This window comes from Spermophilus citellus (assembly GCF_964194105.1).
Source record: "Spermophilus citellus genome assembly, chromosome: 13".
NCBI lineage: Eukaryota > Metazoa > Chordata > Mammalia > Rodentia > Sciuridae > Spermophilus > Spermophilus citellus.
Window position 1 is genome coordinate 11,763,167 of NC_138193.1, and position 17,618 is coordinate 11,780,784.

Below are 17,618 nucleotides of genomic sequence, written 5' to 3' on the forward strand. Positions count from 1 at the left end.
ACGTTACTGGTGATGCGGCAGCTTGTGGGGTGCAGCGTCCATGCCAAAGACACACCTTTATAAATGAACCTCACACCATTCATCTCTCTTTCCCTGCCTCTCCCTCCCAGCATCAAATACCGTCAGCCGTAAGAAGGAAATGCGTTAGAGGTTATACGGGGTGAATAGGCAAGAGGGAGAGTGTCCCTTAGCAAACTGAGATGCTCTTGTAATTGGTTTGTGTATTACATAAAAAATTTGGTCACCTTGCCCTGCCCAGGACATCTGCTGAGGTCATTATGTGGGGGCATTGGTGGGTCTCTGGTAGGACAGTTGACTCTCAAAAATATAAAACAGATGAAAAAACAATCAATAGTCAGGAGTCGAAAAGAACAAAACCCCTCCCGTCGCACCCTCACATAACTGATTCTGTGACTGCAGGGTGGGTGCCCAGGCCAGCTGGGCTGAAGCCCATACTTGGCTTTTTTGTTGAGATCCAGCTTCAACCTGCAATGTACTTTGGCTATTTTGACTGACCATCAATTAATCCTACTCCTCAGGCAAAAACCAAATAAGGCAAAAAGGATTTTTTTTTTTGTGGGGAGGGGGTGGTTTAAACATAGATGGCTTTAAATTTTAGATAACAGAAATATCACAGTTTAAATTTTTTGAGAGTATATATTGATTATTGATTATAAGGCTTTCTGAACTTTAATCCATACAGTCTATTATTGATCAAGGGGGGTATAAGGAAAAAGTACTGCACAGAAGGGTGACCTCAGAAACAATAATGTACTGCATACTTCAAAAAAAAGTGGAAGGATCTTGAATGTTTTCAACATAAATAAATGACAAATGTTTGAGTAGATATGCTTAGCTTGATTTAAACATCACAACGTATGTGCATATTGACATATCACAAAGCACTCCATATATACCTAGCATTTTCATGATTTTATCTATCAGTTAAAAAATAAATATAATTTAACAAAGCACACAGTCTGAACTACCAGATATCGGACGTGTGCTAGAAAGTCTTTTTACAAAATCAACCAAGAATCTTTGCAGGAATGAAAAGATAGACACTATCAGCTTTCAGAGGACATCTGCACATTCTCTAACCCCAGAGGGATGACAGTCTCATCAGCCCTGAAGGAGGGAATGGGAGATGAAACTCTTTCCCTTCCCTGCAGCTGTCTACGGTGGCCAGGTCCTCCGACGGGAAGGCTATAGCTGCTTTCCCACAAGCCCAGCTCCCAGCCTCTGTCCACCCAGTTGACCAAATCCTAGTTCATTCCCAAGATGCATATCTTGTAACACCTTGTGTAAACATCCCTGTGTTCACCGGGAGTCAAGGTTGAGGGTGAATGGAGCAGATGTGCAGGACCCTCAGGCTCTGGGGTGGACGAGCAACCCTTGGTGGCCTGGCAAGAGCCAATCATGGGCTTTCCTGCCCGATCCTAGAATCACAGGACTTACAAAACACAGTTTGAGGTCTGAAAAGTGCTTTCTTTTTCGAGGATAAATATAAAAGTACTGCCAAATCTTCACAGAATTTTAAGAAAGAGGTGATAATAGGCTGAAAACAATAATATTTAAGGAAACCAGAAAAGCTTATGTAAATGAACACACCATAGGTGAGAGACCGGGAATTCCAGGCCTGGGGGGCCTTGACTCAGTTCCGCTCCTTCAATGGGGTTCCTCTGGCAGGCAGAATATGGGGCAAGTCACACAGGGGTCACACTGATCAGCTTTCCAGAAAATACTGGTTTATTTGAAAGAGTAAGTAACATGGCAGAAAATGGCATCTGTTACTTGTTAAATTAATGTTCTTTATTTAAAGAACTAGAAAATATGAATCCAATTAATTCAATAGGTGTTTTTGAGTTATTATTTTGAGAAAGAGTTTGAATTGTTTCTTCAAATGACTACAAATGTTATCTGTGATAGAAGTTACTTCCACAGCCCCAGATTAGCAGAAAACACAGAATAAACACAGAGAAGACAGCCTCACCCAGCTGCAGGATTAGAAGAGCAGGCAAAGCCAATTCATCTGAAATGAGCCACGCTCCCCAATTCTGAACAGAAAAGCTGCTGGATGGCAGTGAAAATCCACCTTATTATATGTGAAGTTAGAGAAATTGAGAAGAAGAGTAGTGACCCTGGAGCCTCTGCTTCTGTGCAGGTGACGGGCTTGGCAAGAGGTTCAAATGAGAATCTCAGAAAAACTCAAAGGGAATACGTTGCTCATCATTAAAACACACGCACATTTCCTACCCACCATGAAGTCATGTATCATTTAGGAAGGCTTTTGAATATATCAGTCCTAGCTTCTGAGAAACCGTCTTTATATTTGCAACCATATCTTTATTTTCGTAAAATAATTTTTGGTTTCTTCTACTAAAGTTCAAAATGGCATTTTTTTTTTTTTTTGGTACCAGGGATAGAATCCAGGGGTGCTTAACCACTGAGCCACAACCCCAGCTCCTTCTTCTTCTTCTTTTTTTTTTCTTTTGAGACACAATCTTGCTAAGTTGCTCAGGCCTTGCTAAGTTGTGGAGGCTGGCTTTGAACTTTCGATCTTCCTACCTCAGCCTCTGGAGCCATTGGGAGCCTGGCTATTGACCCTAGAGCCCTGTTCATAATGGCACTTTGAGTGTAAATTTCACTTATCTAGAGGGTGAAATTCAATTTTTTTTTAGTATATTAACTAACGGGTTGTGAAAAATCTAATCTTTTAACATTTTTTTATTGCCTCCCCCAAAGAAACCTTGTGCTTGTTAGCAATGACACCACATCATAAACGGGGGGGGGGGGGGCTTTGCCTTGCTTCCCAGTGAATTTCGTTAAAGGAATTGCTTACTTACAAAGAGAAGTCAAAAGGAAACAAGACATATGACTAGGAAAAGAATTCTTGTGTCATTCCCTAAATGAGTTTTGATCCAGTGTCTCTCTTCCTCCCTACCCACAGACTCCAAGGCTCCCTCATCAGCTTTTGTGAAAAATCCCAAAAGCAATTTCAGAAGACCATGTGCCTGTCACTCTTGGAACCGCGGGCTTGTGTGGTTGTCATGGGGAAAGCTTTTCACCGGAAATAAACACGCTCAGGTTCAGCCTGCCACCCGGGAGGAAAGAAAAGCTCTCACCCATGTGCACCAGGTGGTTCTTCTAAGTGACAGGTTTTACCGTGAAGAGGCACTGAACTGACCCGACTCCCACAGTCAATGATTGCTCATTCCACATAAAAGGAGCTCCGAAGGAAGGGTGAAGGCTCTCTGGACAATGTTGAGGTGGGGGGGGAAGGGGACATCTCCTCCCACTGTGTCTAGCACTGCATGTACTTCCCTTGTGGAGACACAGTGGCCTGATCTTCACCACACACACACACACACACACACACACACACACCCCTTAGGAATCGAAACAACAAAACCAAAACCAAACTCCCAAAGAGGCTGGTCTTAATCTAGAAAGCAATTTACATATTCCTGTTTGACTACCTCTTTGCAGCCTGTTAGGCAAACCAGGATGTCAATCGCAGTTTGTGTCTTTTGATGAGATTTATATGCATCTCATTCAATAACAAAGGCCAGGAGAAACAAGAGGCGGCAGGGAGAGAGAAGTCTGGTGTGCAGGACCATGAACGGTGGGTGCACAAAGTCCTTTAAGAAAGACTCATCCAGAGACAGATCCCTCCCCGTGAGATGATATGGAAAGAGTGAAGAAAACATCTCACGATAAATGAAGTACTTATTGCTGAAAAATGAGCTCGGATCCCAACCAATTCCAAAGTTCAGGATTTACAGCGCCATTCAGGTCTTCCCCCCTAAGTTTTCTTCTCTCTTGTTTCATTGCACAATGAGGGATTCTTCATACTTTACGTGAAATACAACAAGGCGATTTTTGCAGTAATAAACTCCACACAAGCATGACAGATCGAGGCATGCAAAATGTTTAACATCCCAGTTCACAGATACTTTAGGGACAAAATCCGATTATGAATTATATGCCACAATAAATAGGGCTCGATGTTTCATAAAGCAATTTATAGTTCATAAAAATGACAAAATGTACCTGTCAGGCAGAGCGCGGAGAGCTGTTCTCTGGGTTGCCTGCTGGAAGAAAGGGCAGAGATGTTTATTTAATATTCTGACTTTTAAATTATGTGCTTGATCAACACTTAAAAAAACCTCTGTTACACACATTTTTGTCATGTGGCCAAATTTTAAACTACTTAGAAAGCCCTGTCCTGTTACGAAAGGAACATTCCTGAAGCGTTAACGGAGGCCTTGGCAATGCGCACCTGCCACCAGGGGGCGAGCTTGGGGAGGCGCCAGACACCTGACCTGGCAAAGAGCAGAACTATTTTGTTCTTACTCCCTGAAGCCATTTCCCCATTGCTTTATTCCCCTTCTCTGTAAGAAAAAAAGCTCTGTTTGATCTGTAGCATTTTTCCCAAAGAAGGTGTAACTTTTGACTCATTTTTCAGATCTATTGAAAACATCTCTCCAGTTGTAAACATGGAAGGCTGACTGGAAATCAAAATTATTACTAATTTTTTTTTCAGATATGGTAATGATATTGTGACAAATTTTGAAAGATCTTTTTTTTTTAGAGATTTACACCGAAGTACTTATCAATAATAGGATATGATGTTGGGATCTGCTGTAAAACAACATGGTGGGAGGAGAGGAAATTGGTGGCATATTCATGAAGCAAGATGGCCCCAGGTAGATAGCTGTTGGACTCAGGTGATGAACCCACTGTGGAGTCAGTATGTTATTCTGGCTACCTTTTAAATCTCCTTTTTTTCAGTTTATTAAAAAAAAATCTTTCTAGATCTACACAACAGTAGAGTATATTTTGACATGTTATACATACATGGAGTATAACTTCCCATTCTTGTGGTTGCACATGATGTGGAGTTACGCTGGTTGTGTATTCATATATGAACTAGGAAAGTTCTGATTCATTCTATTGTCTTTCCTATTCCCTGCCCCCGTCCCTTTCCTTCATTCCCCTTTGTGTAATCCAATGAATTTCTATCCCTGCCCCTCCTTATCGTGAGTCAGCATCCCCATATCAGGGAGAACATTCATTCATCCTTTGGTTTTTTGGGATTGGCTTACTTCCCTTAGCATGATAGTTTCCTGGCTATTTTTTTTTTTATGTGAAAGAAATACAATTTCCATTTTATACAGAAAATGTATTATTTTTATTTTTCATTTATTAAAGTGATAGGATGTGTGTGTGTGTGTGTGTGTTGAAATTTTGCAAGTAAACAAATAAAATAATAAAAAAGACTTCTATTTCTCTATCGAGACACACTCCCAGTTGTGTGTGCCCTTTCTTTTTCTTCTTGCCGATTCTAGTTCTCATTCATTTGTCTTCCACCTCAGGGCACTACCAGGGCATGGAAAGAAGTGGGTCAAAAAACCCACAATTAGGAGGCCATTTAAGCAATGGCCCAAAGGCTGAGACCTCCTCGGGGTGCACAGGTTTTCAAGAGCGAGCACACAGGCCATTCCACCTTACCTGGCACACATGTCCAGGTCACTGGTTATCAGGGACACCCGATACAGCCCATGCTGCTCCCCCATCACAGTCAGAGAGCAGACAAGACAGACAGACTCTTTAGATTAGAAGAATGATGTGGCAGAATCCTTCTTCCTGTTGCACAAACAAGCATATCCTGGGTGGTAGCTCCATGTCCTTGGATCAGTCCACTAGTGGAGCATTTGCTGAATTCCTATGTGGAGATGACCATACTGAGCTCCAGGAGGGATACAAACAAAAATAGAAAGGGCCATTGTCTTGGAGAAGCTCGATCCCCGGCAGGACATCAGGGTAAAGGTAGAAGGGTGACGTGGACACACTTCTGACACAGCAAGAAAATAAAAGATTAAGGTGGAGTAGGGTCGGGAAAGGGCAGATAGGGGTGGAAACTAGTAACCGTGGGACACGCAGCTCCTCAAACAGTGCCTGGAACAGTTAGCAGGTACTCAGAGGGCACTCATTAGATACCTGAATCCACCAGGGAATCGGTCCCACTGAGACCTGAGCAGACTTTTAGATGGGGGAGAAGAGAGATGGATAACACTGGGCTAGATGGGAAAGGAAGGGGCTGCCCAGCCTCCACCGCTGGGTCTCCGCTGGGGCACCCGTTACTCAACCCTGGGGTGTCCAGAACTGAGAATGCTACTTTTAAGAGGGGGATCACTACTAGCATTTAGTGTATGGGGCCAGGGATGCCACAGGCCTATGAAGAACAGGAAGGTGCCATCTACACTGAAGAACTGGCCCCTTAAAAATGACAAAAGGGGGGGCTGGGGATGTGGCTCAAGCGGTGGCGCGCTCGCTTGGCATGCGTGTGGCCCGGGTTCGATCCTCAGCACCACATACCAACAAGGATGTTGTGTCTGCCGAGAACTAGAAATAAATATTAAAAATTCTCTCTCTCTCTCTCCTCTCTCACTCTCTCTTAAAAAAAAAATGACAAAAGGGTTTGCAATCGGGTCAACTTGGGAAGCTGAGGCAGGAGGATTGCAAATGCAAGGCCAGCCTTAGTAATTTAGAGAGAAACTGCTTAAAAATCAAACAAACAAAAAGAGCTGGGTTTTGTAGCTCCGTGGTAAAGCGCCCCTGGGCTCAATCTCTAGTACAAAAAAAGAAAAAAAAAAAAAGACAAAGGGGTCTACAGCAAAGCGGGAACACAAGAAAGATCTGAAAGGAAGGCACAGGAAGCATGAGCTTTGTGGACTGTCCAAAGGAACTGAGAAGAAATTAAGAGGAACAGCAAACGTGTGGACTGGGGGTTGAGTCGACAGGTCTCACCACTCATTTATTATGGGTCTTGAGCGTGGCCTCACAACCAGTGACTCAGCCCACCTGTGACTGCAGTCTGCCTTTGCCTTCTCTGGTGGGATGCAGGAGCCCACCAGGCAATGTCCAGACTACTCTGGACAATGGAAGGATCAATGGGTTCCCTTGAACCCAATCAACTAAGGCCCCCGTGTCCTGGCATGCCAGGGTCACAGCATGACTTTGAAGTAATGGAGTCATGCCCAGATCTTGATGAGGACACCTGAGGCAAGGGAGAGAGAGAAAGGAGAAGCCAAGGAGCTGGGTACACGATCTCAGAGGACCCTATTCCTGCCTCGCTCCAACTCCTGGCCTGAGCTCTCCCAAGGCCAGCACAGCAGCAAGTACCCTGAAAGCACCCAGCAGATGACAGGCGGTCATCACTGTTTGCAGGGTTGTCTGCTAAAGGGCTCTCTTCTTCTTCTTCTTTTTTAAATATTTATTTTTAAGGTGTAGATGGACACAACACAATGCCTTTATTTTTATGTGGTGCTGAGGATCGGACCCAGGTCCCGCTTGTGCCAGGCGAGTGCTCTACCGCTGAGCCGCACACAATCCCAGCCCCTAAAGGGCTGTCTTCTTGCTCAGCCAGACAGCTTTCACTTTTGGCTGGAATGCTTGGAAAAAAAGGAAAAAAAAAAAGAAAAACAAAAAAACACAAACCTTAACTCTCTACTTCTGACTGCTGGGCTGAATACACAAGAAGTATTCCAACTCCCCCAAAGAAAGGTGGAATGTAGGGCTGGGGATGTGGCTCAAGCGGTAGCGCGCTCTCCTCGCATGCGTGTGGCCCGGGTTCGATCCTCAGCACCACATACCAACAAAGATGTTGTGTCCGCAGAGAACTAAAAAATAAATATTAAAAATTCTCTCTCTCTCTCTCTCTCTCTCTCTCTCTCAAAAATAAAAAAAAAAAAAGAAGAAAGGTGGAATGTATTATTAGCAGGATCTCTTAACATTATCTCCACTGGAGGCACAGGAGGTGGGCTATTCTTGGAAGAAGAGAAATCTTAAGAGATGTGACTATGAGTTCAGTAGAAGCCTCCAGCAAGGCCCCTGAATGTTCCCCTAGCCACGGAAATAGACCAGGGATGGCAAGTTTTTGACCATCTGCTCCTCCTCCTAAAACTCTCCCCACTGACTTTTAGGTTAGGGAAGTACCTCATGTTGATGTGTACCTGTTAGAAAGTGATTGAAAAAGCAAAAGCAAACCAAACAAAAAAGAAGAAACTCTGCACCCCACCACCTCTGGAGGGGCCTATGAATCAATGCACCACCTGGAGGTGGTGCTAACAGCTGGGAACAACTCTGCAGGACCCATGTTGGCCACTGTGGAACACAAGCTGGGCTGGAAGCCTGCAGCAAGGGCTGCTTTCCTTTAGCAGACTTGCATGATGCCTGCTGGGACCAGCAGGTCCTTCTGGGCATAGAGACCTGGCCTCCCACCAGTCACTGAGCACTGACTTCTGGGAATTTCTCCCCTCTCATCTGTCTCAACACGGTGGTACTTAGCGACATCGATTGCCAGCATTGCTATTTTTAATGCCCTATTTTGAGTGTGCTACTTAATTGCCAGTTATTCTACATCATTAAAAACTTTACTGAGGACAGCTCATCACCCATTAAGAAAGGAGATGAGCATACGTAAAATGTTTTAAACCATTCCTTGAGAGGAGAAAACAAAGCTGCTAACATTAGATTAAAACTGTATGCTACATACCAAAGCCAAGATCTTTTTTTCTGCTCCTTCTCGTTAAAAAAGAACCTTCAGCTATGGCCCTCAATTTTTATTTACTGTTGGAAAATAATATAAGAAATAAACATTGAAATTAAAAAGCCAAGAAGAAAATTACTTAGGTGACTCCTGATTAAAGCCAGAAAAACTACTGATTGTAAACTAGATGAATTGCCCAATTTCATGCCTTCAAGAGTTGTATGTTACAGCAACCGTATTTTTTTCTTTTGAGATCTTTCACCATCTCTTCTTGTAACTTTCTTTTTATTCAGTCCTCAGCAAATGCGGTTGAGAGGGTTAAGAGAATACTTCATGATCTACCCCCCGAGTTCATTACTCATTCATGAATGACTGTGAACATCAAGTCTATGAGACAAAACAAGTTTTCCGCCAAAAAACATTTTCTAGGCTCTCCTCAACAGATGACATCTTTTCTCTGTCCTTATTACCATGAGTTTGGTGCTCGGGGACGTAATCAGTAGATATTCAGGATTCCATGTGTGCTCTATGAATTACAAGTCACAGTCTGTTACGGAAGGCAAATCAAAGAGGAAATTAAATGGCCTTGTTGGAACTGGGTTGAGCACAGAACAAGTTCATGGACATTGGAGTGGGGAGGAAAACAAAGAAAGAGGCTGAAATTCAGAGACTTTCCAGAGTGATCTGACTTCTTTCTTTTTAGTACGGGGGATTGAACCTAGAGGCTTGAACACTGAACCGCTTCCACAACCCTCTTTTGGGTTTTTAATTTAGAGACAGGATCCGGCTGAGTTGCTTAAGGCCTTGCTAAATTGCTGAGGCTGGCTTTGAACTCGTGATCCTCTTGCCTCAGCCTCCCCAGCTGCTGGGATTACAGAAGTGTGCCACTGCGCCTGGCCTGACTTCTTTCCTGATGGAAATAGAACTAACACCTGGACAGCTATAAAATTCAGTCTGAACTACCTACTGTGTGCAGGCAGTGGGCTTGGTGGTGACAGCCCAAACAGACAAAGTCCTGGTCATACTGCACATAAAGTCTAGAGGTGACACAAATGTGAAAAGTTGGGGGGCGGGGAGACACAAACAGCGTAGACTACAAAGGCTCCCAGCGGAAAGAGTCAGGATGCTAAGATCCTGAATGCTGGAGGAATCACGGCCCACTTTGGAAGGAATAACAAGGCTGAGATCTGGAAGCTAAAAAGGGTTACTGGGACTAGAGAAATGGAGGTGGGTGAAAAAGGAAGGGTTCTGGTTAGCAGAAGCTGGAAGCAGTATTAGGAGACCCTGGCTCAGCTGCAGAATTGTGCGAGGTCACTGTGGTGCCGCTCAGCAAGCTGTGGGGACAGTTTTAAGGACTTTTGGAGGTCAAATGCAGGATAGTGGATATTATCAACAGGACACTAGGAGTCATGAAAGGGTTTAGGATAGGGGGAGCTGGGTAAAGCATGCTTGTATATCCTATGCAACTTCCTATGACTCGATCATTAAAAAATGTAGGGAGTGAGATGATATGGCTTACATTTTTCAAATACCACTCTGGCTTCTTTGTGGTGAATGGCCAAGTCTGAGGTTGTGGCAGTGATCTGGGCAAGAGATCTATCTACATGACAGCTTTGAAGATGGAGAGAGTTCCTGTTACCTTATGCAGGTTTAGTGGAGGGAACTGGTCACTGATTGGACGTGGCAGGCTGGGGGAGGCATTAGGAATGGGCCCCAGCTTTCTGGCTGGAGCTCCTGGTACAGATGGAGATTGCTAATGGAGCTGGGTAGGGCTAGTAGAACTGGAGCAGGTGGCCACAGTGGAGTTACTTTTGAATTGTAAAGTTCAAACTGCCAATGGGATGTTCAGTGCAGAGGGTGAGGAGGTAGCTGGAAACATGAGATTAAAGCTATTAAAGGCCATCTAAGTAAAAAAAAAAAACACATAAAAATGATAAAATGGTTTGAAGTTTCTGGAGCTACGTTTCGTGACTGCTCTAAAAGAGCTAGGATTCAACTGGTTGGAATGTGTCTTTTTACCAATGGCAGATGTGGGGAACTTCCACTTTTACTATCGACAGTACCAGGCTCATTCTTGACAATGAAGGATTGTCAAGAGAACCTCTGCAGTGGTGATTTGAATCCTGGTTCACCTGTGATGGGATGGTGTCTCTGGGCCCCATTCAACTTCCAGATGTTCCTCAACTGACCTTGGGGTTATGTCTGAAGTTGAAAATATCCTAAGTCAAAAGTGCCTTTCAGCTGAGCACAGTGGCACATGCCTGTCATCCCAGGGACTCCGGGAGGCTGAGGCAGGAGGATCGCGAGTTCAAAGTCAGCGAGGTGCTAAGCAACTCATTGAGACTCTCTCTCTCTCTCAATACAAATAAAATAGGGCTGGGGATGTGGCTCAGTGGTCACATGCCCCTGAGCTCAATCCCCAGTACCACCACCCCAAAAACCATGGATTTCATATACCTGACCTAAAGACCATGGTTGCTTAGTGGTACAGGGTACTAAAGAGTCCTAGAGTCCTGGATGTGTCCCCTAGTGACTGCAGAGGAGCCGTGACTCATACCACTGTGCTGTCCAGCATCCTGAGAGAGGATGGGACCACAGAGAATTAGTCTGGGAAAAGATTAACGTTCAAAATCTGAAGTCCAGTTTCTCCTCTGTGCACAGAGCTCTCAAACCATCTTAAAGTCAAAACGTTGCCAGTCATAGACCGTGGGCCACCTGGGATGGCCCTCTTATTGATTCCCAAGCTCTAGGAGTCCTATTGCGGAAACTGTTGCCTGTGCCTCTATGTTGGAGGGCTTCCCCTGTGTTTCCTTCTAACAGTTGCAAAGTTCCTGGTCTTATGCCTAGATCTTTGATCCATCTTGAATTGACTTTTGTGTGGGGAGACAGGGGATCTAGTTTCATTCTTCCACACATGGAAATCCAGTTTTCCCAGCACCATTTGTGAAAGAGACTGTCTTTTCTCCAATGTATGTTTTTTTTTTTTTTTTTTTTGCTTAGAGGTTTTGTGTTTTTGTACCAGGGATTGAACCCAGGGGCACTTAACCACTGAGCCACATCCCCAGCCCTTTTTATTTTCTTTATTTTGGGGTAGGGTCTTGCTAAGTTGCTGAGGCTGGCTTGGAACTTCCAATCCTCCTGCCTCGGCCTCCTGAGCTGCTGGGATTACAGGCTTGCACCACCAGGCCCAACTCCAGCGTGTGTTTTTTGGCACCTCTTCAATAACCAGGTGATGGGACAGTTGCATTTCTTTTGGGAGAAGTTCCTTTTGTCAGATAAGAGAACTTCAAAGACAGCCGCTCCCTGCACTTGGGGAGGAACCCAGGGAAGGTCAGAATCCAGAAGCCTGGATTCTCAGGCTTCTGGGCCTCTCGTTTCTTTTTATTCGAGGAGCTCAGCATGTCAGAACATCACACCTGGAGACACTGTTTTCTGGGTCCTCAATGCCTGACATCTCCCAGGCACTTATGGAGCCCTGACTGCTGAAAGGAGTCTGATGTGAGTTATGGTGGGCCGGGGACAGCCCTTGGGTCACCTGTTCAAATTGTCCCTACACTCTCTCTTTCTCCTGACTGTAGTGGAAATCGCCTCCAAGGCCTAGCAGAGGCACAGGCGTTGGGACAGAGGATGGCAAAGTGATGTCACAGGTAGTATCCCCAGTGAGGGAGCATGTTCTGGTGATGCTCAACAAAAGCAAGGATGCCTCTGTCGACCCCTCTCAGAAGATCAGCCATGTTATCATCTTCACTGACAATGTGACCTCGGATAAAATGACCACATGAGTTGGTGACAGGAGTCAACTTATGAGATAATGCTCCTTAGGCAACTCTAAGCCCTAAGCAGTCTTCCCCATAGGGTATAATAAGTGGTCAATAAATTATCAGATTCCTAGTAGCCATCAAAAGATTTAAACAATGTGGGGAGCTGGTCAAGCTTTCTTCAGAGGTGAGTTTTTAATGAAGGTAAAACAGAGAAAGAAAATACAGTTATGGAAAAAAACTATATTCCAACCAATCAACCTAGAGATGGGAGATAGTGGCAAATAATAGTTTTTGTTATCCTCATCCTGCAGTGTCAGCAGTGGGGAAGAAGCTCTCTCTGGTGGAGGAAGCATGAACTAGGATCTCTCCCTTCAGCGATCTTATTAGGAACTTGGGACCAAAACAAAAATCTTTCCAAAGCAGACGACAGGTCTCCCCCCCGCCCCCCCAGGATCAGTGCTAACCTACATTGCAGATTCAGTTCACAGGAAAAAGAGTAGAGAATGCTGAGAGTTCAAGGAATGCTTAATAAAAGGGTGGACTGGATCTCACAGTATTGGCTGAATGTAAATAGAGGGAGGAGCAGTTGGAAAGAGCCAGAAAATTGTGCAAGTGTTGGCTTGACTTATCAAGTCACCAAGAACCTAAGTGAGCTGCCCCCTGCTGACCCCGTTCATCTGGTTTCTTTCTTTATTGACAAGTTCTTCAGCGCCTGAAATTCTGCCTTCTCATTGTGTTCTTACTCAATATGGCTTGTATAAACAGCTACTAATGTTTGCAGAGAGCAGTCTTTATGAGAGCAACTATATAGCCAGCCCAGGGCGCCCAAAAAAGCCAGATTTCCCCCACCTGTTTCTGACTCTTATCTGTTTTTTTTAACCCCATTCACCCTCAAAAATGATCTTATTTTGGGGTGCAGTGGTGCACACCTGTAATCCCAGAGGCTTGGGAGGCTGAGGCAGGAGAAGTGCAAGTTCAAAGCCAGCCTCAGCAACTTAGCAAGACCCTGTCCAAGATAAAAAGGAGTGGGGATGTGGCTCAGTGTTTAAGTGCTCCTGGGTTCAATCTCCAGTACCATCAAAAAAAAGTTGTTGTTTAGATGATAAGTGATATTGTCATTCCTGACTGCCTGGCTCCTGTAGAGAACAGGATGAGGTCAAAGACTATTGAACAAAATGCTTCCTAGACAGCATTTCTAGGTATCTGAAGATGCAAAATACCTATAATTACTGAGGGAAAAAAAAGAGGAGTAAGATTTTTCCTCTGTTTTGCAAATGCTACTAAATGGGTTGAACTACAATGAATGGAAGCATAAGAGACCCATCAACTAGACTCAAATGAAAACCAGTGGCAAAAAAGTGAAGCTAATGAAACTTAAAATATGATCGTAGATGTGGAAGGATATTAGGCAGTGAGATCAATTAATAAATGCAAGTCTGAACTTGAACAAGAACAGCAAGCAAGAGGTAAAGCCCTCACCAGTAAAGATATGTGATCCAGTCTAAATCTCACAGCATGTTCCAGCAAACAGGAAAACAAACTATCTCCGAATGGCCCTGGTGGCTCACAGTGTGGTAATGCACACACTGGAGTCCTAGGCAGACATAACAAAATCATGCCAGTTGCAGAAAAATGGAGAGCATCATGTTAGGTAAAATAAGCCATTTGTAGACAAAGAGCCATATGTTTTTTTTCTTATATGTGGAAGCTAGAGGGAAGGAAGGAAGGAAGGAAGGAAGGGAGGGAGGGAGGGAGGGAGGGAGGGAGGGGATCTCATGAAAGCAGAAGGGGGCACTGGTGTAGGGGAAGGGTCCAGGGGAGGGAGGAGGGGAGATACTGGGGAGTGAAATCAATCAGATTATATCATGTGCGTGTGTACCTATGCCACAGTGAAAGAAACCTGCTACTCTGTATAAATAACATGCACCCAAAAAATAAGGTAATAAAAAAGAAATGCAATTGTCTTAAACCTCTCCCCTTAGAAATCCCATCAAATAACCAGGAAAGATCAACCACCTGAGAAGAGAAGGGACTAAAACTTGTCACCACATGCAGACAGACTTTTCATCTGTTCTCTTGAGGGCAAAAGCCAGTTGGGAATGGAATCCCACCAGGGAGGGCCTCCACGGGAGCCGGGCCACGCCTCTGCCTCACTGTGTACCTGTGGCTGTGGGTGGGAAGCCAAGGGGCCCAGCCGCATTCTGAGTCCTGCCAGTCGCAGCAGAGGACTGTGGGACACAGGGTGGGTGCTAACAGATGCCAGGGACAGCTTCCTAGGAGGAGGAAGTGCAGGAGTCATCTCTCAGGGGCCTGCCAGGGCAGGGGAGGGTTTGAGGTTGCTGAGACTAATCTCTTGTCCTCAGAGGGTCACAGGCAGGAGCCTATTGTTAATTCCAGAGCTGGAGACAAACTCCCGAGGAAGAGTCCTTTCCACCTCCAGGCCCACCAGGTCAGGACTACGTATGGAAGGAAGAGCCCGTCTGGGCAGGAGCAGATACCATGAGGCTTTGCCTGGCCAAGCAGGCAGAGCTGTGCCTGCCCAGTTGGCCCAGGAATTGTGTGAGGGGCTCTCATGAGGGTGGCAGGTGCATCTGAACTCTGAGGGAGACACTGGCCAGGCAGTTGTACCTCTGTGGAGGAGGACGGGGAGAGAGCACCACACACGTGTGCTTGTCCATACGTCGATATCTTCCAAGTGACAGCACACACGCAAGAGTGGCCGCCATACCTACTGCCCGCTGAGCTTCTAGGAGACACCCTAAAGCATTGTGCGCATCTCAATTCCCAGTTCTTAGGAGTCAAGGTTAAATTTGGGCCTTGGATGGTGATGCTGGGCTGCCGGTCAAAGTCAGGTGCTGATTTACCTTCTGGATGGCCCCCTGGCCTCCAGGTCTCACTGGAATGGACAAGTCTATGTCCTAGAAGTCTCTGATGTATACTTTTAGTTAAAGAAATGAAAAGCAAATCACAGGTAATAAGTGCCAAGTTCTATTAAGCATTGCCTGATGGGGGCTGGTGCTGGGGCTCAGTGGTAGAGCACTTGCCTGGCATGTGTGAGGCACTGGGTTTGATCCTTAGTATCATATATAAATAAATAAATAAATAAATAAAGGTATTTAAAAAAAAAACAAAAAAGAATCTCCTGACAGGTCCTTTCCAACAGTTCCAGTCTTAGCGGGATTTAACGCAGTGACTGGGCCTCGGGATGATGGCAGCAGCTTCTTAGCCAGCCCGGGTAGCTAGTTATTCAGGCTCTGCTCGGTCCTGCAGGCTCCACCATGGCTCTGTGGCCTGCTCATTCAGACTTTGGTCATCTGAAGCATCTTGCAGGGCAATTTTAATGCAGCTCAGACCTTGAGCAAGGCCAAAATTATGATGGTCCATTAGGGACTCTCATCTTAGGAGATATTTAGAAAATTTGATTGACGTAATAACTGTGCACAATTTGTGGGGTACAGTGTGATATTTCAACACGTGTGTACAATGTACAATGATGAGATCAGGCAACAAGGATTTCTACTGCTTCAAACATTTATTACGTCTTAGTGTTGGGACCACTGAAAAATCTTCTCTATTAGCAATTTTGAAATATGCCATTAAGTGTTGTCTCTCCTAGCTACCCTGCTGTGTTCTAGAACATGAGAAGTCACTCCTCCTGTTCAGCTGCACCTGCATCTGTTGGTCATCTCTTCTCCATCTCCCCACCTTACGTCCCCTCCTGCCAGGTTCTGGTGTCCACTATTCTACTATCTGCTTTTAGGAGATCAATTTTGGATTCGTCTCTGGTCCTACAGGTGATATCAGAGTTACTCATTCCCCACTTTGTTCTGTTTGACAAATGCCTTTCTGGATTTTTTTTAAGTCCTTTTGCTCCCTCAGTGTGATGACATCCCCGTCACTTCCCACTGGTCTTGGTGGATGGTGGATGACGATGAAGGCAACTAGGGCCTACATTTCGGAACACAGGTGTGACTTTGTTTTTGTACAAAGACCAGACGAAAGTGACGGAAATGCTTTGGTGGTTTTGTCTTTTTTTTTTTTTTTTTTAAATACAACCTGTGCTTGCAGAACCCAAATCTAAGTCTGGCTTTATATTTTATCGAAACCTTTTCTTTCCTCAGACAAAATAGTAATATTTGAAGGTAAAAATAGGTTTGTAATGGCTAGGAAAGATTCTCTTAATTTGCAAACCAGTCATAAAAGAGAATGCAGAAGCAATTTTGAGCATGTTGCTGCTGTGAGAATTTCTTTCTCTCAAGCGAAACACAGTTTTGCAGGTTGGGAGAGAGTTTTGCATGGAATGCATCACAATCGCACAATTTTCTTTGAACTGCTCTGGACTTGGAAGTCAAGGTTGAAGGGAGAGGTACCTGGAGATCTACTGCTCAATCAGACCTCCAAGAGAGATGTTCTGGCTAACCCGCACCCTGGAGATGACCACATCTGGTGGCCTGACATTTCAGCACCTGTCTGATCTGCTTCTTAAAGATGGTCTTGTTTCACTCAGCACAGCCTGTAGGCTGCAGATGTGATTGGGATAGAACTAAGAAGTACCAATGGCCCGGATGACCAAAGATTATATATATATATATATTTTTTTTTCTTATGTAGAAGTAACACGCCGAGAGAGTCTCCTGAGGAAGGCTATATTCATGAGATAACCAGCTCCACTTGGAGAAGATTTGGGAGAATCAAAATGAAGCTTTCCAATGGTAATCTGTACCAAACACCTGGACAAGTGTAGGTCAATTCTTTACTGCCTGACACCACCTTAGCCTGGGGAGGAGTGATACCATGTATTCCAAGGAGCCACTACTCATGAACTGTGACAATTCCAAATAAGCTATTGAAGGACAAAACACATCGAAGTCGTGGGACAAAAGGGCCACTCCTCTGAGCTGAACAGAAGTGTGCTCTGGAGGCAGAATCCCCTTCCTCTGTCAACCAGCAGCCCTGCTGGAAGCTGTGCAGGGGAGGCATGAGCCCATCATGTCCGTGTGGAGCCCTTGGCCTGCTCCCTCAATGGAGAGTCTGGGCAGGTGGTGTTGATATCTGCCCATAACAAGAACTTGGCTTTGTTTAAAAAATGTAGCTCCTTCTATGAATTCTGCAACAAAGGCCACTATTCCCCGTTTTTTTTGTGTGTGTTTTATGTTTGCCCAAATTTAATGGATCATCTTTTAAAATTTTTATATGATTTTTCTCATTTTGCAGATTTCCACTGAGGGTCCTTGGATTGAAATTAGGTACATCCCATGGCCCAGGTGGGCTGCACAGCAACTCAACTGGCATAAATATCAATT

The 17,618-nt window shown here is 44.7% G+C and overlaps 1 protein-coding gene across 1 annotated transcript in view; it reads right to left on the reverse strand.

Annotated features, from left to right (window-relative positions):
• AFF3 (ALF transcription elongation factor 3) overlaps positions 1–17,618 on the reverse strand; it is a 502,728-nt gene that overhangs the window by 88,193 nt on the left and 396,917 nt on the right. Inside the window, exon 12 of the mRNA XM_081264786.1 lies at positions 4,054–4,094. Coding sequence (XP_081120912.1) covers positions 4,054–4,094 — 41 coding nt within the window. The remainder of the gene's footprint in view (positions 1–4,053; positions 4,095–17,618) is intronic.